Source organism: Ursus americanus, chromosome X, assembly GCF_024610735.1.
Source record: "Ursus americanus isolate L20-20 chromosome X, mUrsAme1.1.p, whole genome shotgun sequence".
In the NCBI taxonomy this organism is placed as follows: Eukaryota; Metazoa; Chordata; class Mammalia; order Carnivora; family Ursidae; genus Ursus; species Ursus americanus.
Window position 1 is genome coordinate 109582189 of NC_142164.1, and position 21550 is coordinate 109603738.

The following is a 21550-nucleotide window of genomic DNA, read 5'->3' on the forward strand; positions in this document are numbered from 1 at the left end:
ATGGCTAGACAAAGACAATAAAGAACAAGATACTTTCAAAAGGAAATAAATAAGATGAGGTAATATAGGAATCTGGAAGACAGGTGGAGCACCTGGTCAGGCAAGGCTTCTCAGAGGTGATGCTATCTGAGCAGAGACTTGATTACAACCTTGTTCCCATATGAAGACATGGGGAAGGATATTCAGGGAGACAAAATGGCAACTACAAAGGCCCGAAGGGAAGGAACAAGCTTGGTGTGTTTGATACCAGAAAGGCCTGTGTGACGAGAGGAGAGGGAGCCAGGAAGACACTGGCAGGAGCTGAAGTCTGAGAGTTAGGCATGGACCTTGTGGACAGAGTCAGGAGTGTGGACACCATTCACAGTACAGGGGAACAGAACTGTGGGTTCTGAATCAGGGAATGATGCGGCTTAATTTAGAATTCAAAATGTTCACTCTGGCTACCATGAAGAGAGTGGACTGTAGAGCAGAGCAAGAGTGCAGGCAAGGAGGAACTGCAAGGTTAGTGCATGGACCCAGGTGAGAAATGAAAATGGCTTTGATCAGGGTAGCAGCCATAACGATGGAGAGAACTGGATGAATTCTGGATATATTTTGAATTTAGAACTGATAGGACTTGCTGATAAAGTTCATGTAGGAAAGAAGGAAGGAGATTTGGGATCAAGCAAGTAGGTGGTTAGTAAGTGGTACTGAGAACAAGATTAGATAAGAAATAGGCATTTCAAAGGGATGGTTGGGAATGAAGTCTCTGAGGTGTGTATTAGATATATTAAGAGAAAATGCTGAGTAAGCAGTTGTAATTTTATGTCCAAAGATCAGAGGTAAGAGAAGTAGGGTGGGGTTGAGACATAGATTTAGGATCACCAGGCTATGGATGATCTTCAAAGCTCTGAGACTGTGTATCATCTAGCAAAAGAATATAGACAGAAGTTGCAGGTAAAAGATGGAACCGAACATAACACAGCATACTCATTCCCTACTAGAATGCCACTAAAACAATGAAAAAAAAGTTTTTTTAAGTCACAAACATACAAGAACAAGAAAAACAAAAGGGAAGGAGTAATACCAATACAATTTGCAAGCAGGAAAGCAAACTGATGAATGGTAAATGACTCAGCAAATCCAAGCAAAATAAATGTGGGCATTCTACCAGTTGCTCCATTGCTACATGGTGGGGTCTGTCCGTGAAGTGACCCAAATACCCCTTTATTCAAGGGTCCTGCATCTGTAAACTGACTTAGTCTTGGCATTGATTGAGAGGCTGTGACTTTTGAAGCTCTGTTTTCATGATTCTTCAGACTTCTTTTCACTCGAGCTAGAACATTTTCACTCATACAGATCAAGTATAGAAAACTAAACCTAAGCTAAGCATAGCGACAAAACAACCTGATTTTACACAGAAGAGTCCCTGAAAGACTCAAGCTGGCAGCGCCAGATACCCACGTAAGTGGAAGAGGGGAGGAGGACGGCTACAGTAAGTGTTGGTTTAAAGTCTGCTTCAGAAGCAATTAGCTCCCCAGCTTCTGCCTGCTACCAGGGCAGAATACTGAAGATTTATTCCTTGAAAAGGTAAAACACAGGGCCTCTTGATTAGCAGTACAGAGATGCAGTTGAGGACAAGATACTGGACTGGAACTAAGGAGAGCAAATGAATATCCTAGATACTGAGACCCACAGCCCTCTTTCTCCAGTGAACCAGGTCTTTCCTCCATGTAGGAGACCAAAAAAAATCTCTCTGGAAATTCTATCAGATTAAAAAGAAAGCACCAAGATACTGCCTTGGGAGGATCCCCAACTATACAGCCCAACCAGACTGTTGAAGACTGAAGTTCAAAGTCGACAAGCCCCACAACATGCTATACACTTCTAGTCAACATTTGCATCCTCTTCCTAAATATAAGCAAAGGACCATCAGATATTGAAGGAAAGCATCTAATAAGAAATACATAACAGTAAAATAGAAAAGTATTCAGGAAGAAGAAAAATACTACCATTAATAAAAGATATTACAACAATGAAATAAGAATAGGATACCTTTAAAAAGAAACAATCAGAGAACAAAAAATGAACTCTTGGTTATTAAACAACAGTTTGAAAACTTAAAATTAAGAAAGTCTCCAGAAATGGACAAAAATACAAAAGTAAAGAAGAGAAAGGACAGAAAACAGAAGAGAAAATATTAAAGAATCAGAGAACCAACAAGCTAAGAGTTCCAATGTCTGAAAAGTATTAGCAAGCAAGAACAGAGAAAATGAGCAGGGGAGGGAGGGGGAAGAAACATGGAGAAAATACAACTATAACAAAAACCAAGAAAATCCTCAGAACTGAAGAATATGGGTTTCCAAATTAAAAAGGCTTACCAAGAAGAGAGAACAGTGTATGAAAATGATCTACACCAAAGCAAACAGGGGAGAAAAACAAGAAATAAAACACAAAACAAAAACAAGTTCACATATAAAGATTCATAAAACAGAATGAAGTTTGACATTTTAAAAAATAATCTTTTTTATTATATGGTAAGAGTGACTTTTTTTTAGTGTACAGTTCTACAAATTTCAATACATGTATATGTTTGTGTAACTGCCACCACAAAGAAGATACATTACAGTTCCAACAACCAAAAAGCTCCCTGGTACAACTCACTGATCTACAAAACTTCACCTTCATGCACCACCCCTGGCAACTACCGGTCTGTTTCCCAGCACTATAGTTTCGTCTTTTCAAGAATGTCAAATAAAAGGGATCAAATAGTATAAAACCTTTCGACCCTGGCTTGCCTCACTCAGCGTAACGTCTTTGAGCTTCATCCAAGTTGTGTGTTCACTACTTTTACTGCTGAGTGCTATTTCATTGTGTGAATGTACCACACTTGACCTATTCATCCTTTGAAGTACACCTGGGCTGTTTCCAGGTTTGGGCCATCACGTAAAACTGTTATGAACATTCATGTACAGATTTTTGAGTGAACACAAGTTTTCACTTCACTGGTGGATACCCAGGAGTAGGACTGCTGGGTCACATGGTCAGTGTATATACAACTTCCTAAGAAACTGCCAAATGATTTTTCAGAGTGGGGTACCATTTTGCATTCCTATCAGTGCATGAGAGTCCCAGTTGCCAGCACTTGGTGGTGTCATTATTTTCTGCCTTAGCAATTCTAATGTGTGTTTAGTGGCACACAATCATAGTTTTAATTTGCATTTCCCTATGGCTAATGATGCTGAGTATCTTCTCATGTATTCATTTGCCATCCTTATATCCTCTTCGGTGAAGTGTCTGTTCAAGTCTTTCGCCCATTTTTAAGCGGAGTTTTTGGAGTTTTGAGAGTCCTTGAGTTTGAGGAGTTCTTTATATAATCTGGATACAAGTCCTTTGTCAAATATGTGGGTTGCAAATATTTTCTCCCAGTCTGTAGCTTGTCTCTTAATTCTCCTGACAGTATTTTAGGCAGAGCAAAAGTTTTTAATTTTGATGAAGTACAATTTAATTTTTCTGTTCTAGGTTATGCTTTTGGCATCATTTCTAACATTAGGACATGCAGATTTTTTTCCTATCTTTTCTTCCGTAAGTTTTATACCTTTATGTTTTATGTTTGCATCTATGAACCACTTCAAGTTAATCTTTGTATAAGGACTGAGGTTTCCATCGAGGTTCTTTTTTTTTTTTTCCCCCACATGTGGAGGACCCATTGTTAGGAAACAATTGCTGAAAAGACTATCCCCTTTCTCAATGAATTGATGTTGCACCTAAATCAAAAATGGAATGGTTATATTCATGTAGTCTACTTCACAACCCTCTATCTTGCTCCACTGACCTATGCATCAATCCCTCCCCCAAATCCATACTGTCTTGATTACTGAGGCCTGATACTAGAGTGATTCGTCCAACTTTGTTCTTCTTTCCCAAATTTGTTTTAGCTACTCAAGTTCCTTGGCCCTTACATAAAAATTATCAGAGTAGCTGATCTATACCTATAAAAAGTCCTGCTGGCACTGTGATTGGCATTGTAGCTAATCTATAGATCACTTTAGAGAAAAATAACATAACTACTATGTTAAATCTTCCAATCCACAAAAAGTGAATGTGTCTCTCCATTTATTTAGGTCTTGGATTTCTTTTAGTAGCACTTCATAGTTTTCAATATTCACAGCCTATGTGTTTTGATGAATTTATACCTAAGTTTTTCATTTGGAGGAGGGTGGCAAGATATTGTGCATGGCAGTGTTTTTCATATTTCTGTTGCGAATTGTTCACTGTTTACATAAAAGAATATGATTGGTTTTTGTGTGTTGATCTTGTATTCTGTAACCTTCATAAACTCAATTAGACAATGAAAATTTAAAAACCAATTCAATTTGCAATAGTGTCACAAAAAATTAGGAATAAATTTAACAAAACACATGGAATATGTGTACACTCTGAACTGCTAATAGAAATTTCACAAGATATAAATAATTAGAAAGATGTACTCTACTAGCAGATTGGGAGACTCAACACTGTTTAGATTTTGATCCTCCTTAAACTGATCTATAGATTCAAACAAATCCAATCATAGTCCTAGCAGGCTATTTTGTAGCAAATGACACATTGATTCAAAATTTATATGAAACAAAGGGCCCAGGATATCCAAAGGAATCTTGAAAAAGAAGAACACGTTGAACAATATATACTACCTGATTTTCTTACTATAAAGTAAGATTGTGTGGTACTGGTGTAAGAATCAACAAACAGATTAATGGAACAGAGTAAGAACTCAGGAGCACCTGGGTGGCTTAGTCGGTTAAGCATCTGACTCTTGATTTTGGCTCAGGTCATGATTTTGGGGTTGTGAGATTGAGCCCCATGTCCAGGCCTGTGCTCTCTGTGGAGTCTGCTTGAGATTCTCTCTCTCCCTCTGCCCCTCCCTCACTGGCACGCTCTCTCTCTCTCTCTCTCAAAAAAAAAAAAAAAAAGAATAAGAACCCAGAAATAAATCTATACTTAATATGGTCACTAGACTTTTGACAAGGGGACCAAAGTAATCCAAGAAGGAAAAGAAACTCTTTTCAACAAACGGTGCTAGATTAGATACTGATATGAGAAAAAAATAAACCTTGACCCTAATCTCAAACCATATGCAAAACTTAATTCAAGGTGGATCACAGACATTGGTGCAGCCACTATGGAAACCACTACGAAAGTTCATCAAAAAAATGAAAAAATTACCAGGAGTGACATCAGCATCATGGCTGTGTAAGACATCCCTTGTCCATGTCTGCCTGCCAACAACAACAATGCCAAAAAAAAAAAAAAATCTGGCTTTCATTCCTGGGCAAAGTGCCTTTGTGGGAGCTGTGGGATCCAGCACCATACATACACTAAGAGATCCAGGAGGAGTCTCACCCAGCATGTATTAGGGTAATAGGCACACAGGCCTCAGTCCCAGCTTGGAACCCTGCACTGTCCTCTGAACCAGCTCTAGACCCCCTTAGCCACCATTTGGGAGTCTATGGAAAACATGTTTTAGACAATCACCCATGGATGACAGAGACTTGGTGGAAGTCTTAAATTTCCAGCACAGAAGTTCTAGCACAGGGGCGCCTGGGTGGCACAGCGGTTAAAGCGTCTGCCTTCGGCTCAGGGCGTGATCCCGGCGTTCCGGGTTCGAGCCCCACGTCAGGCTCCTCCTCTATGAGCCTGCTTCTTCCTCTCCCACTCCCCCTGCTTGTGTTCCCTCTCTCACTGGCTGTCTCTATCTCTGTCAAATAAATAAATAAAGAAATCTTTAAAAAAAAAAAAAAAAGAAGTTCTAGCACAATGCTAGAGCCAAAAAAAAAAATTAAAATTAAAATTAAAAAAAAATAGTTTGGATGCACTGGAGGGAATAAGAGGAACTGTACAATTTTACTCCCATCACCCTCCTCCACAAGGTAGTACAGCTTAGGGCCAAGAGAAATCTTCTCAGCCCATGATTTCTCCCATGGGGGAAACAGGAGTGTGTGAGTACACACCCAGCTTCCCCAGCTGTGTGGGACACTGCCAAAGAGGCTCACATCTCTCTTGCCCTGTCCAGGGTACTAAATTATGAACTGCATGACCAAGAGACAAAAGTAGCTGGGAGAGTGGCAGATAGGACCCTCAAAAGGTATTAAAGGAAACATGGATCCTACTAAATGTGTTGCAGGACTCAATAAGAAGCCTACTCATGAGCTTCTGGGAATCCCCCAACTGCCCACAGGGTACCTACCAGCACACCTCTAACCTTACTCTCTCTCTCACATACACACGCGCATACACACACCCCTATCCTGTACCAGATACCTGTTCACACTCCCTTGGCAGCAAACTTTGGCAGGTGGCTGGTAAGCACATGCAGAAAGGCTGTGCTGGCTCAAATCTGTGGGTCATGGAGAGACCACAAAATTGGCTTTAATGCCACCTTTGGGAAAACAAAAGAGAGGCTGCTAACACTTGGCCTGGTGTTTTGCAGGATCAGGAGAAGGCATATAAGCTTAATAATTCTGCCACAGGAAGGAGCAAGAAATGTCAAGCAGGTACATTCATAAAAGGTCTGAGAAAACCTCAGAATCCCTAGCAGGACTGATGAAACATACTCGTCTCCTGAAGGCAGTTAATTAAGACTGCAGGAAGTGACTGCTACTTCAAATATGAAGACAGCAATGCAAAATTTCAAGGAACATGAAAAATTAAGGAAATATGACACCAACAAAATGTTGCAGTAATGTCCAGTAACCAATCCCAAAGACATGGAGATCTGTGATTTACCTGCTAAAGAACTGAAAATAGCTGTTTTAAGAAAATTCACTGAGCTACAAGAGAACACGAAAAACAAAATCAGGAAAACCACATTACACAAACAAAATAAGAAGTCTAACAAAGAGAGAGAAGTCATAAAAAAGAACCAAAGAGAAATTCTGGAGCTGAAGAATGAATGAAAGGAAAATTACAATCGAGAGCAAAAACATCAAAATGGATCAAACAGAAGAAAGAATCTATGAGACAGAAGACAGAACTTTAAAATTATACAGTCAGAAGAGAACAAAAAAAAGAAGAGTCAAAAAGAGTGAAGAAAGGCTACATTATCTATAGGGTAACATCAAAAGAAATAATATGTGATTTGCTGGACTTCCAGAAGTTGAAAAGAGACAGGGGCAGAAAACTTATTTAAATAAACAATGGCTGAGAACTTCCCAAAACTACAGACAAATATGGATCCAAGTTCATAAAGCTCATAGATTACCAAACTCAACTTAAAGAGCTCCTCTTCAAGATTCATTATAATAAAATTGTCAAAAATCAAAGAGAGACCATCTTAGAAGCAGCAAGAGAAAAGAAGTCTGTAACTTACAAGTGAACCCCCAAAGGACTTTCAGCTGATTTCACAGCAAGCACCTTACAGACAGGCCAGGATACAGTGGGATAATATATTCGAAGTGCAAAAAGAATAAAAAAGTGCCAACAAAAAACACTCTATTTGTCAAAGTAATCCTTCAGAAATGAAGAAGGATTAAACACTTTCCCAGAAAAACAAAAGCTTAGTGGGTTCATCAACATTAGACCAGCCTTGCCAGGAAAGGCAGAAAGGAGTTCTTCAAGCTGAAATGAAAGGATGCTAATCAGCAATATGAAACATAAAAAAATACAACACACTGGTAAATGTCAGTATACAGTAAGATTCAGAATACTCTAATACTGTAATATGATGGGGTGTTAACCACTTAACTCTATTACAAGGTAAAAGGACAAGAGAATTAAAAATACCTATAGCTATTTACAAATCGACCAATGTGATACATCACACATTATCAAGAGGAAGGATAAAAACCCTATGACTATCTCAATGGATGCAAAAAACACAACTGACAAAGTACAACATTCATTCATGATAAAGACTCTCAACAAAATGGGTTTAGAGGTGATATATCTCAACATAATAAAGGCCATCTAATGAAAAACCCACAGCTAACATCATGCTCAATGGTGAAAAACTGAAAGCATTACCTCTAAGATAAGGAAGAAGATGAGGATGTCTACTCTACTCTCACCACTTTTATTCAACACAGTACTGGAAATCTTAGCTGTAGCAATCAGACAAGAAAAAGAAATAAAAGGCAACTAAACCAGTAAAAATAAAGTAAAACTGCCACTGTTTGCAGATGAGCATATTAGACATAGAAGACCCTAAAGACGGCACAAAAAAAATATCAGAATAAGTGAATTCAGTTTAGTTGCAGAATACAAAATATACAGAAACCTCTTGCATTTCTAAATACTAATAATGAAGTAGCAGAAAGAGAAATTAAGAAAACAATCCCATTGACATTTGCATCAAAAAGAATAAAATAAACCAAGGAGGTGAAAGACCTATACTCTGAAAACTATAAGACATTGATGAAAGAAATTGAAGATGACAAAAACAAATGGAAAGATATTCCATGCTCATGGACTGGGGAAACAAATATTGTTAAAATGTCCATACTATCCAAAGCAATCTATAGAGTCAATGCAATCCTTATCAAAATACCAACAGCATTTTTTCACAGAACTACAACAAATAATCCTAAATTTTGCATGGAACCACAAAAGACCTCAAATAGCCAAAGCAATTTGAGAAAGAAGAACAAAGCTGGAGGTAGCACAAGCCCAGATTTCAAAATACACAAAACTGTAGTAAACAAAACCGTATGGTACTGGCACAAAAACAGATACATAGGATCAACAGAACAGAACAGAGAGCCCAGAAATAAACTCACACTTATAGGGTCAATTAATCTATGACAAAGGAGGCAAGAATATCCAATGGGAAAAAGACAGTCTCTTCAATAAATGGTGCTGGGAAAACTGGACAGCTACATGCAAAAGAATGAAATTGGACCATTTTCTTACACTATATGCAAAAATAAATTCAAAGTGGATTAAGATTAAATGTGAAATCTGAAATTATAAAACTCCTAAAAGAAAACATAGGAAGTAATCTCTTGGTAATCAGCCTTAGCAACATTAATGGATAGGTCTCCTCAGGCAAGGGAAACAAAAGCAAAAATAAACTAATAGGACTATACCAAAATAAAAAGCTTTTGCACAGCAAAGAGAACCATCAAAAAAAGGCAACCTACTGAATAAGGGAAGACATTTGCAAATGATTTATCTGATGAGGGATTAATATTCAAAATATATAAAGAACTTATACAACTCAACACCAAAAAAAAAAAAAAAACCCAATCCAATTAAAAAATGGGCAGAGGACCTAAATAGACATTTTTCCAAAGAAGACATACAAATGACCACCAGACACATGAAAAGATGTTCAACATCACTAGTTATTGGAGAAAGGCAAGTCAAAACCACAATGAGATATCACCTTACACCTGTCAAAATGGCTACTATCAAAAAGATAAGAAATAACAAGTGTTGGTGAGGATATGAAGAAAAAGGAACCCTCATGAACTGTTTGTGGGAATGTAAATTGGTGCAGCCACTATGGAAAACCGTATGAAGGTTCCTCAACAAAAGGAAAAAAATAGAACTACCATATGATCCAGTAATTCTAATATTCAGTGTTTATCCAAAGAAAATAAGAAACACTAATTCAAAAAGATATAGGCACCCCTATGTTTACTGCAGTATTATTTAAAATAGCCAAAATACAAAAGCAACCCAAGTGTCTATCAACAGATGAATGGGTTAAAAAAAAGTGATACACACACACACACACACTCACACACACACACACTGGAATATTACTCAGTCATAAAAAAGAATGAAATCCTGCCATCTGCAACAACATGGATAGCCTTAGAAGGTACAATGCTAAGTGAAATACATCAGACAGAGAATGACAAATACCATATGATTCCATTTATACATGGAATCTGAAAAATAAAACAAATGAACAAACAAAAAAACCAGACTTTTAAATACATAGAACTGAGGGATGCCAAAGAGGAGGTGAGTAGAAGGATGGGCAAAATAGGTGAAGTAGATTAAGAGGTACAAAATTCCAAACAACAATTGTTGGAGAGGATGTGGAGAAAGGGGATCCATCCTACATTGTTGGTGGGAATGCAAGTTGGTACAGCCACTCTGGAAAACAGTGTGGAGGTCCCTTAAAAAGTTAAAAATTGAGCTACCCTATGATCCAGCCATTGCACTACTAGGTGTTTACCCCCAAAGATACAGACGTAATAAAGAGAAGGGCCATATGCACCCCAATGTTCATAGCAGCAATGTCCACAATAGCTAAATCGTGGAAGGAGCCGAGATGCCCTTCAACAGATGACTGGATTAAGAAGTTGTGGTCCATATATACAATGGAATATTACTCAGCTATCAGAAAGAACGAGTTTTCAACATTTGCTACAACATGGACGGCACTGGAGGAGATAATGCTAAGTGAAATAAGTCAAGCAGAGAAAGACAACTATCATATGATTTCTATCATCTATGGAACGTAAGAACTAGGATGATCGATAGGGGAAGAAAGGGATAAAGAAAGGGGGGGTAATCAGAAGGGGGAATGAAGCATGAGAGACTATGGACTATGAGAAACAAACTGAGGGCCTCAGAGGGGAGGGGGGTGGGGGAATGGGATAGACTGGTGATGGGTAGTAAGGAGGGCACGTATTGCATGGTGCACTGGGTGTTATACACAACTAATGAATCATCGAGCCTTACATCGGAAACTGGGGATGTACTGTATGGTGACTAACATAATATAATAAAAAATCATTAAAAAAAAAGAGGTACAAAATTCCAGTTATAAAATAAATAAGTCATGGAGATGAAAAGTACCGCATAGGGAATACAGTCAATAATATTATAATAACATTATGCAGTGACAGATGGTGACTACATTTGTGGTAGTGAGTGTTGAGTAATATACAGCATTACAGAATCACTGTTATACACCTGAAACTAATGTAACATTGTATGTCAACTATACTTCAATAATAAAAAATAAATAAAAAGCAAATCAGTAGCATATGGGGAAGGAGAGTGCCAAAGGTGTTGGAGACTTGGTATTACTCCTCCTCTGCTCTGTCACATGGTAGCTAAGTGACCATGGGCCAGTCACACAGATTTCAAGGGCCTTGCTATGCCCATCTGTTGAAGGAGGGTTTCCAAGCTCCCTTAAAACTCTATGATTTAACATCCTAAAAATCAAGAACATAAAACACTAATAGGCACAATGCTAGAACGACTAGCATCCAGTTAATACCTTGAGGAAAAAAAAGTGAGATAGAACTTTTAACAGGAATTAATACAATTAAGGCAATAAAAATTACAAATATAGCTACAGCCACAATAATTTGCTACTGGATACACAATATAAAAAGAGGTAAACTGTGACATCAAAAACAAAAATGGGGGGAGTAAAAGGGTAGAGTTATTATATGCAATCAAAGTTATCAGCATAAAATAGACTGTTATAGCTATGTTTTATATAAGCCTCACAGTTAACCACAAAGCAAAAACCTACAGTAAATTCACAAAAGATAAAGAGAAGACAATCAAAGCATACCACTACAGAAAATCATCGATACACAAAAGAAGGCAATAAGTGAGGAAGAAAGGAACAAAGGAACTACAAAACAGCCAGAAAACAATAAGATGGCATTAGTAAGTCCTTACCTATCAATAATTACTTCAAATGTAAATGAATTAAATTCTCCAACCGAAAGGCATAAAGTGGCTAAAAACAAGAGCCAACAATATGTTATCTACAAGAAGCTCACTTCAGCTTTAGGGTCACACACAAGGCTCAAAGTGAAGGGATGAAAAAGAGTAATTCATGCACATGAAAACCAAGAGAGCAACGTAGCTATATTTAACTCATAAAAAAAAGACTTTCAGCCAAAAACTGTAACAAGAGGCAAAGAAGGTCATTATATAGTGGTAAAATGGTTAATTCATCAAGAAAATATAATGGCTGTAAATATATATGTACCCAACATCAGAGCACCTAAATACATTAAGCAAATAACAGATCTGAAGGGAGAAATCAATGCATATATCATCCAGACAGAAAATCAATAAAGAAATGTTGAACTTGAGCTATACTTTAGACCAAATGGACCTAAGAGACAGAAAGAACATTCCATCCAAAGCAGCAGAATACATAGTCACGTACACAAGGAACACTCTCCAGGATATATCACAATAGGTCACAAAACGAGTCCTAAAAAACTTAAGAAGATTGAAATCATACCAAGTATCTTTTCTGACCACAATGTTATGAAAGTAGAAATCAACTAATAGGAAGAAAGCTGAAAAATTCACAAATATGTAAAAATTAACACACTCCTGAACAACCAATAGGTCAAAGAAGAAATCAAAAACTATCTTGAAACAAATGAAAATGGAAACACAACATACCAAAACAAATGACCAACAGGTATGTAAAAAGATGTCCAACATCAGCAATCACCAATGTAAATCAAAACCACAATGAGAGGCACCTGGCTGGCTCAGTTGGTGGAGCATGCAACTCTTGATCTCAGGGCTGTGAGTTCAAGCCCCACGTTGGGTGTGGAGACTACTTAAAAAAAAAAAAACTACAATGAGATACCACCTCACACCTGGCTATTATCAAAAGGGTAAGAGATAAGTGTTGCCAAAAACGTGGAGAAAAGGGAATCCTTGTGCACTGCTGGTAGGAACGTAAATTGGTGCAGCCACCATGGAAACCAGCATGGAGGTTCCTCAATTTAAAAAAAAAAAACTACCATATGATGCAGCAATCCCACTTCCAGATACCCAAATGAAATAAAAATCAGGATCTCAAAGAGATATCTTCCCTCCCATGTTCACTGCAGCATTATTTACAATAGTCAAGCTATGACAACATTAGTATCTGTCTACAGATGAATGGATAAAGATGTAGTACATACATAAAATGGAGTACTATTCAGCCATAAGAAAGAAGGAAATCCTGTCATTTGTGACATGGATGGACCTGTGGGCACTATGCCAAGGGAAATAAGTCAGACAGAGAAAGGCAAATACTGTGATATCACCTGTGTGTGGAATGTAGAAAAGCCAAATTCATAGAAACAGAAAGAAAAATGGAAGTTGCCAGGAGCTGCAGGGGAAATGGAGAGATGTTAACCAAGGGTGCAAAGTTCTGGTTATAAGATGAATAAGTTCTAGGGATCTAATGTACAACATGGTGACTATACTTAGCAATACTGTATTACATACTTGAAAGTTGCCAAGAGAGTAAATCTTAAATGTTCTCACCGCGTAAAAGAATTGGTAATTATGTGAGGTGACAAAGGTATTAACAATACTATGATAATCATATTACAATATGTAAATATATCAAATCAACATGTTGTATACCTATACACAGTGTTATATGTGAATTATATCTCAATAAAGCTGAAAAAATAGAACTACCAAATATGATCCAGCATCTGGGTATATATCCAAGGAATTAAAATCAGTATCTTGAAGAGATATCTGTACTCTCATGTTCACTGTAGCATTATTTACAATAGCCAAGACATGGAAGGAACCCAAATGTCTACCAATGGACAAATGGATAAAGAAAACATATATACATACAATGGAATATTATTCAGCCTTTAAAAAGAAAGAAATTCAGCCATTTGCAACAACATAGATAAAACCTGGAGGACATTATGCTAAGGGAAATAAGCCAGACACAGAAGGACAAATGCTAAGTGACACCACTCATATGAGGAATCTTCAATAGTCAAACTCAGAAGGAGAGTATAGAATGGTGGTTGTCAGGGGCCGGTGGAAATGGGGAAATACTATTCAAAAGGTACAAAGTTTCAGTTATACAGAATGAGTAAGGCCTAGAGATCAACTATACAGCATAGTGCCTACAATTAATTATAGTGTAGTGTATAATTAAAAATTTGCCAAGAGGGTAGATCTTATGTTAAGTGTTCTTGTCACGTACACAAAATAATAATAACGATAATAATAATAATAAAAGGGGGAAGGAAACTTTTAGATGTGATGAATAGTTTTATGGCATAAGTTCTGATGATGGGTCCATGGATATATAATTATCTTTCAACTGTATGTATCACATTGCATACATTAAATACACATCCTTTTGTTTTGTGTCAATCATACCTCAATAAAGTAGTTTTAAAAAGTAACTTAAGACCTAAATGCAAAAGCTAAAACAATAATGCCTTTAAAAGAAAACATAGGAGATTATCTTCACAATTTAGATGTAGGCAGTTTCCTTATATAATAGGAAGAAAATAAGAACTATAAGAGAAAAAAAATGATAAACTAGACTTTATAAAAATGAAAAACGTCTGTTCTTGAAAAGATAGTTAAGAAAATGAAAGACTGAGCGAAAACATTTATAAAACAGGTATCTGACAAAGGACTAATAACCAAGATAATTTATAAAAAGCATCTACTTACAATGCCACGAAAAAAGACCAAAAATAATTTTTAAAATGGCCGGATATTTTGAACAGACCTTCATAAAATAAAATACATGAAAGGTAAATAATTGTAATAAAAAATGCCCAGCAAAATTAAGCATCAAGGAGCTGCAAAATAAAAACTAAATCACCACAGGATCAACTAAAATTAAAGACCATCACCAAATGTCGGCAAGGATGTGGAAGAACAGGAACTCTCACGCTCTAGTGGGAGGAGTACAAAATGCTACAACCACTTTGGGAAAAGCTCTAGCAGTTTCTTTTTTCTTTCTTTTCTTTTTTTTTTAAATTTTATTTGATGGAGAGAGCAAGAGCACACAAGCCGGGGGAGCAGCAGAGGCAGAGGGAAAAGCAAACTTAGGTACCCGAATCTCAGGTACTTTCCCAAGAGAAATGAGGACATATTTCCACACAAAGACTTATTCAAGAATGTGGTTTTCTTCAAAATAGCCAAAAACCGGCAACAGCTCACGTGTCTATTAATAGAGCTGATAACAAAACTGCGGCATAACCACTCAATGACATACTATCTGGCGGTAAAAAGGAATGGGTTACTGACCCATGCAATATCAGTGAATCTCAAAAATGTAATAATAAGTGAAATAAGCTTTACATAAAAGTATCTGTTCAAGAACACCATTTATATAAAGTTACAGAATAAACAACACTATGGCATAACAAAGTAAGAACAGTGGTTGCCTCTGTGTGGGAGGGGCAGGAATTGATAGGGAAGGACCATGAGGGAGCCAGGTAGGGTGATGGGAACGCTCTATATCTTGATAGGGGTTTGGGTTCCATAAGTATATGTATTTGTAAAAACTCAGCAAATGGCACACTTAAGATCTGTGCATTCATTGTATGTAAACTTACAACATCAGAAAAACCTATAAAAATACTGAACTCTAGTTAATGATCTGCATGTTGCAATATTTAGGGGATGCATACAGATGTCCACAATTTACTGAAAAACATGTTAAAAATAAGGTAGACTGATGAACAGAGGGGTAGATATGTGATAAAAACAAGTATAGTAAAATGTTAAAAGAGGTGGCTATAAAAGTGTTTACTGTAGGATTCTTTCAACCTTTCTTGTATGCTTAAAATGTTCATAATAAAATTTCAGGGCAAAGGGGGAGTAATAAAAGAGAAATCAAAGAAGGAAGAGATAGCACAGAATGCTAAGGAAGAAGCACCAGGAAGGGAGGGAAGCAGGGAGAAGAGGGAGGTAGTGGAAGGAACATGAAAAAAGTATAGTAGCCCAAAAGCCAGTGAGAAAAGCCATTTCAGAGGAGAAAATGGCCAATTGTGTAGAATTCTTCTGAAAAGTCAAATAACATTGAAATAGGGCCATTGGATTTGGTCGTGGGAGGGGTGTTAATGGAGGAGAGCGAAGCCACGCTGAAGTGAAGAGAGAGAAAGCTGTTGGTGAGGAAGGAGAGTAAGTGAAAACAACTCCTAAGAAACCTAGTTGGGAAAGCTGCAGTTGAAGAAGGATGTGAGGTCAAGATAATGGACAATACTGGAGCATGTTTATGTGGGTGGGAATGATGCAGTAGAGAATCAAGGGATGCAGTAGGCAGAACTGTGTCCCCAGAATGATATGCTTAAGTGCTAACCCCTAGCACTTGTAAATGTGAGCTCATAGAGAAATAGGACCTTTGTGGATGTAATTTAATTAAAATGAGGTTATGCTAAATTAGGAAAGGCCTTAATTCAATGACTGGTGTCCCTATAAGAAGAGGACACAATAAGAGGAGGAATTTGGACACAGACCCAGAGAGACCCAGAGAGAACACCATGTGACAGTGGATACAGATATTGGAATGACATATCTGGAAGCCAAGGAATGCCCAGGATTGCCAGCCACTACCAGAAGCTGGGAAGAAAGAAGGAAGGATTCTCCCCTAGAGCCTTCAGAAATGGAGCACGGCTCTGCTTACACCTTGATTTCAGACTTCTAGCCTCCAGAGTTGTGAGAAGTGATTTCTGTACTTTCAGCCACCAAGGCTGTAGTACTTTGTTATGGCAGTCCTGGAAAACTAATACAGGGGAGATTAATGGTGAAGAGAAAGAGGTGGGAAGGAGAAGAGTGATGTTCTTGAGAAGGTGATATGGAACCATTTGCCCGAGGGAGGGTTTGGGCCTTTGATAGTATCAGGGTTACCCTCTACCACCTAAATAGGTATAGCATTATTCAGGGAGGATCTAAACAATCAAGGGCTTGTCCAGAAGCTTTTGGCAATGAAGAATACTTCCAACAGCCTTTGTAATGGATTCTCTGTCCTGTTCGCTAATACACAATATGCAGCCTACAAATTCAAGTTACTACTCTTCCTCTAAACACACAAGAACCAACCCACGAAACCTAAGTGTAGCAATTCTCTGCCTTCCAAAAGAGGTTTGAGGACAAAGATCCAAGTCTTACCAACAGGAATGGAACCAGGTGCTCGGCCAATGGTCAAAACAAAACCACCAGATGAAAAGCCTAGTAATCCAATTTTGGGAATTTCCTTACCTTGAGCTGCTGCTGGAGTTCACTGTTCAGCCGGGCCAGCACTGCATTTGCCTCTTTATTTTTGCGGATAGCAGTCTGAATAGCCTTCTTCTGTTTGGAAGACTGTCTATAAAAAAGTACAAATAGTTCAGTGAAATAGAACTCAGAGGTCCGGACCCTTGTTGGTCAGAACACTCTGATTCATGAGAAGTGCTCAGCTAACAAGGGGCTAATGTCACAGGGCTCCAAAAAGAAAATCATATATTCACAGGCAGGCAGGCACACACCAAACGAAACAAATTTGTCGGGATGAATTATTTACACCTGAAGTAGTTCCCATTTTTAACTTGAAAGAAAAGCTGTGAATTGGACCTTTTCAAACTTCGCATTCCATTTATTCCAAGACATTTTAATAAGTATTTCTTCCTGACAAACCACATTAACTAGAATGCCCTTTTTGTGTAAGTCTTAATGGCATTTAAAAGACCTGCAGGTGGCCTCTGTGGACAAGTCTGAAGGAAATGAATAGAAGAACATTCTCTTTAGGAAAAATCCTACATTAACTTAGCCAGCCTATATAACTCTCCTTCATTTCTTTATTATTAGGCATGAATGCTTGAGTGTGTGTACGTGTGTGAGTATGCTCACACATGTGCACACACCAGCATACATCTGTGGGACTTGAGAAAATGTTTTAATACTATTCCCAAATTAAGTCAATAGTAAATTCACAGAACAGGTATAACTAGGGTGACCATATGTTCCACTTTGCCCATTACAGTCTCTGCTTACACTGCCTGAATGGCCCTAATTATTCTTAGAACCTTCTTTCTCCCTCAAAGCTGTCTACAGTTGGGATGATAAATCAACATGACGGTATAACCTACAGCCTTTTATCCCACAGCAAAAAATACTGAATTCTCAGAGCAAAAGGGCAATTTCAGTTCCCCTAGGAAAACAGACATATGTGCGATCAGTGAGAGGTAGGTTCTACGCCGGGGCCATTTAACCGGAATGTACAGTGACCATTGTGGAGATCTGATTAATATTCACTGAGAATATACACTATGCTACCCACTCTGCTAATCTGCAGAAGGCATGCTCCCTTCCCCCAAGAAGTAGAAAGATTAATTTTTCCATCCATAAATAGGCAGAGAAGAGGCTTTAACATCTACTTTTAAAAAGATAAGAATTGGATTTCCAATTTCAGGACAATGTGGAGTAGACATACTTCTCTCTACCCCACCAAGTACAGTTAAAATCCTGGACATAATATATAAGACAAACATAAGATTACTCCAAAAAGTAGAGTGAACTCAGTACCCAGGGAAACACATAGCAGTGAATTCTCTGAGTTTTCTTTTTTGCTTCATATACCCCAGACTGGTTGGTGGAGAAGTCAGCAATTCATAAATGCCAATAAGGGCAGACAGTAAAAAGCCTCCCCCCACCCAAATCCTGCTTTCTCTAGCCAAACGACTTGGAAAGGGGCAGCCTAGCAAGACATAAATTAGATACAATATCTCTCCTAGACATAGATGCAAAATCTTTAACAAAATATTAGCAAATAGAATTTAGCAATGTATTAAAAACTTATACACCATGACCAAGAGAGCTTTATTCCAGAGAAGCAAGGCTGACTCAATATTCAAAAGTCAATCAGTGTAATCCACCATCCTGACAGGTGAAAGAAAAAAATCACATAACTGTATCAACTGATATAGAAAAATCACCTGATAAAACTCAATACCCATTCATGATAAAAACTCTCAGAAAACTATGAATAGAGGCCAACTTGTTCAACTTGATGAAGAACTTTTACCAAAAAAAAATACAGTTGACATCATATATAATGAAAAAATGAATGCTTTCCCCGAGATGAGGAACAAAGCAAGGATTTCTACTTTCATTACTATTTTCAACACAGTGCTAGAAGTCCTAGCCAACATAGTAATGCAAGAAAAGGAAATAAAAGGCATACATATTGAAAAGAACGAAACTGTCCCTATCTGCAGATGACATGATGATCGACATAGAAAATTCTAAGGAATCTATAAAAAAATTCTCTGAATAAATGATTTCAGCAAGAATAGAAATAAGTTTGGAGGAGAGAATATTAACGTACAAAAATCAAAAAATGGGGGCACCTGGGTGGCTCAGTCAAGCATCTGACTCTTGATTTTGGCTCAAGTCATGATCTCTGGGTTGTGGGATCAAGCTCTGCATTGGGCTATGCGCTCAGCGTGGAGTCTGCTTGTCCCTCTTCCTTTGCTCCTCTCCCCCCTCTCCTCCCCCCTTTCTCTCTCAAATAAATAATCTTTTTAAAAAATCAAAAGAATTTTGATACACTAACATTGAACACTTGAGGAAAAAATCAAAAATACAGTATCATTTACAAAGCTTCGAAGTGAAGTTTTCAGATATATGAAAACATACACAAGATTTACATACTGAAAACTATACAACAGCAATGAAAAAACAGGATCAAAATAAACAGAGAAACATTTATCATGTTCATGGACTGAATGACTCAACATAGTAAAGATGTCAACTCTCCTCAGATTGATATAAAGGTTTAACACAACAATTCCTTTTTTAAACTTTTTTAGATTATTTATTTATTTGAGAGAAAAAGAGACATGCAAGAGAGCACAAGCTGGGGGGGGGTGCAGGGGGAGAGGGAGAAGCAGGCTCCCCACTGAGCAGGGAGCCCAATGTGGCACTCTATCGCAGGACCCCAGGATCATGACCTGAGCCGAAAGCAGACGCTTAACCAACTGAGCCACTGAGGCGCCCCAAATGTTTAGCACAATTTGTATCGAAATCTCAGCAAGACTTTTTGTAGATCAAGACAAAATTATTCTAAAATGTATATGGAAAGTCAGAGGAATTAGAATATCTAAAACAATTTTGAAAAATCATAATAAAAGTGGGAGAAATAGAAGACATTTTATTATATAGCTATAGTAATCAAGTAAATAAGTAATGAAGACAGTAATCAAGACTGTGTGGTATTGGCAGAGGGAAACACACATTGATCAGTGGAACAGAATGGAGAATCCAGAAACACACTCACACTAGTACAGACAACTTACTTTTGACAGAGGTGCAAAAGCAAGTCAATGGAGCAAGAATAGCTTTTTCTTTTATTTTTTTTTAAGATTTATTTATTTATTTATTTATTTATTTATTTATTTATTTATTTATTTTTAGAGAGAGGGAGAGAGTGTGCCTCACTGCGGGGAAGGGCAGAGGGAGAGAATCTTTCAAGCAGCCCCCCTCAACCACTGAGCACAGAGTGGGGAGCTGGACGCAGGGCTCAATCCCACAGCCCATGAGATCCTGACCTGAGCCGAAATCAAGAATTGGACACCCAACCAAGTGAGCCACCCAGGCGCCCCAAGAATAACCTTTTCAACCAACAGCACCAAAGCAATTCAATATCCACAGGCCAAGAACCCTGACCCACATCTCTCATCTTACATAAAACAACACAAAATGGATCAAGCAACTCAAATATAAAGTGCAAAATTATAAAACTCTTGGAAGAAAGCATAGAGAAAAATCTTCAGGACCTAGGGCTTGTTCGTGAAGAGTTTTTAGATATAACAACAAAAACACAATCCATAAAAGAAAAAAAATCAGTAAGTTGGACTTCTTCAAAATTTTAAAAACTTTTGTACTGCAAATGACTGTTAAGAGGATGAAATGACAAGCTACAGAGAGAAAATATTTAGAAACCACATTCCTGACAATTGATACATATTTAAAGTATAAAAAAAGAACTCTCAAATCTCAACAGCAAAAAAACAATTCAATTAGAAAATGGGCAAAGGACATGAAGAGACATGTAACCAAAGAGGATATATGATGGCAAATACACACATGAAAAGACACTCGACATCATTAGCCATTAGGGAAATGCAAATTAAGACCACGATAGGATAGAACTACCCACCTATTTGAACAGCTAAAATTAAAAAAAAAATGTGACAATACCAAAGGCTAGTGAGGATGTGGAGAAACTGCATCTCTCATCCATTGCTGGTGAAAATGTAAAATGGTACAGCCATTTTTGGAAAACAACTTGGCAGTTTCTTTTAAAACTAAACATACATTCAGCACACAACCCAGCAATCATACTCTTGGATATTTACACCAAGGAAATGAAAATTTATGCACACACAAGAACCTGTACACAAGATGCTCACAGTAACTTTATTTACAATGCTCAACAACTAGACCCAACCAAAATGTCTCTCAACAAGTAAATGGCTCGAGAGACTATGGCACATCCATACCACAGAATATTGCTTAGCAGTGCTGATTGAGATACATAACTTGATGTCAAGGGACTGTGCCAAGTGAAAAAACCCAAACTCAAAAGGTCACGTGCTGTGTGATTCTATTTATATAACATTCTCAAAATGAAAAAATTCTAGAGATGGAAAACAGATCAATGGTTGCCAGGGGTAAGGAATGGTGAGGAGGAAAGGGTAGTTCTGATTTCTGTACCTCGATTACGGTGGCAGTTACAAGACTCTACACATGTGATTAAATGGCATGGAACTATAGATATGCTGTCCCAATGTCAGTTTCCTGGTTTTGATATTGTACTATA

The 21550-nt window shown here is 37.7% G+C and overlaps 1 protein-coding gene across 16 annotated transcripts in view; it reads right to left on the minus strand.

Annotated features, from left to right (window-relative positions):
• REPS2 (RALBP1 associated Eps domain containing 2) overlaps positions 1–21550 on the minus strand; it is a 397176-nt gene that overhangs the window by 154617 nt on the left and 221009 nt on the right. For all 16 annotated transcript variants that reach the window (XR_006776249.2, XR_006776252.2, XR_006776253.2 and 13 more), the window contains one exon: positions 16951–17056. Coding sequence is in view for 13 of the 16 variants with exons in the window: in XM_045777996.2 (XP_045633952.2) it covers positions 16951–17056 (106 nt within the window). In the remaining 3 variants the exon portion in view is untranslated. The remainder of the gene's footprint in view (positions 1–16950; positions 17057–21550) is intronic.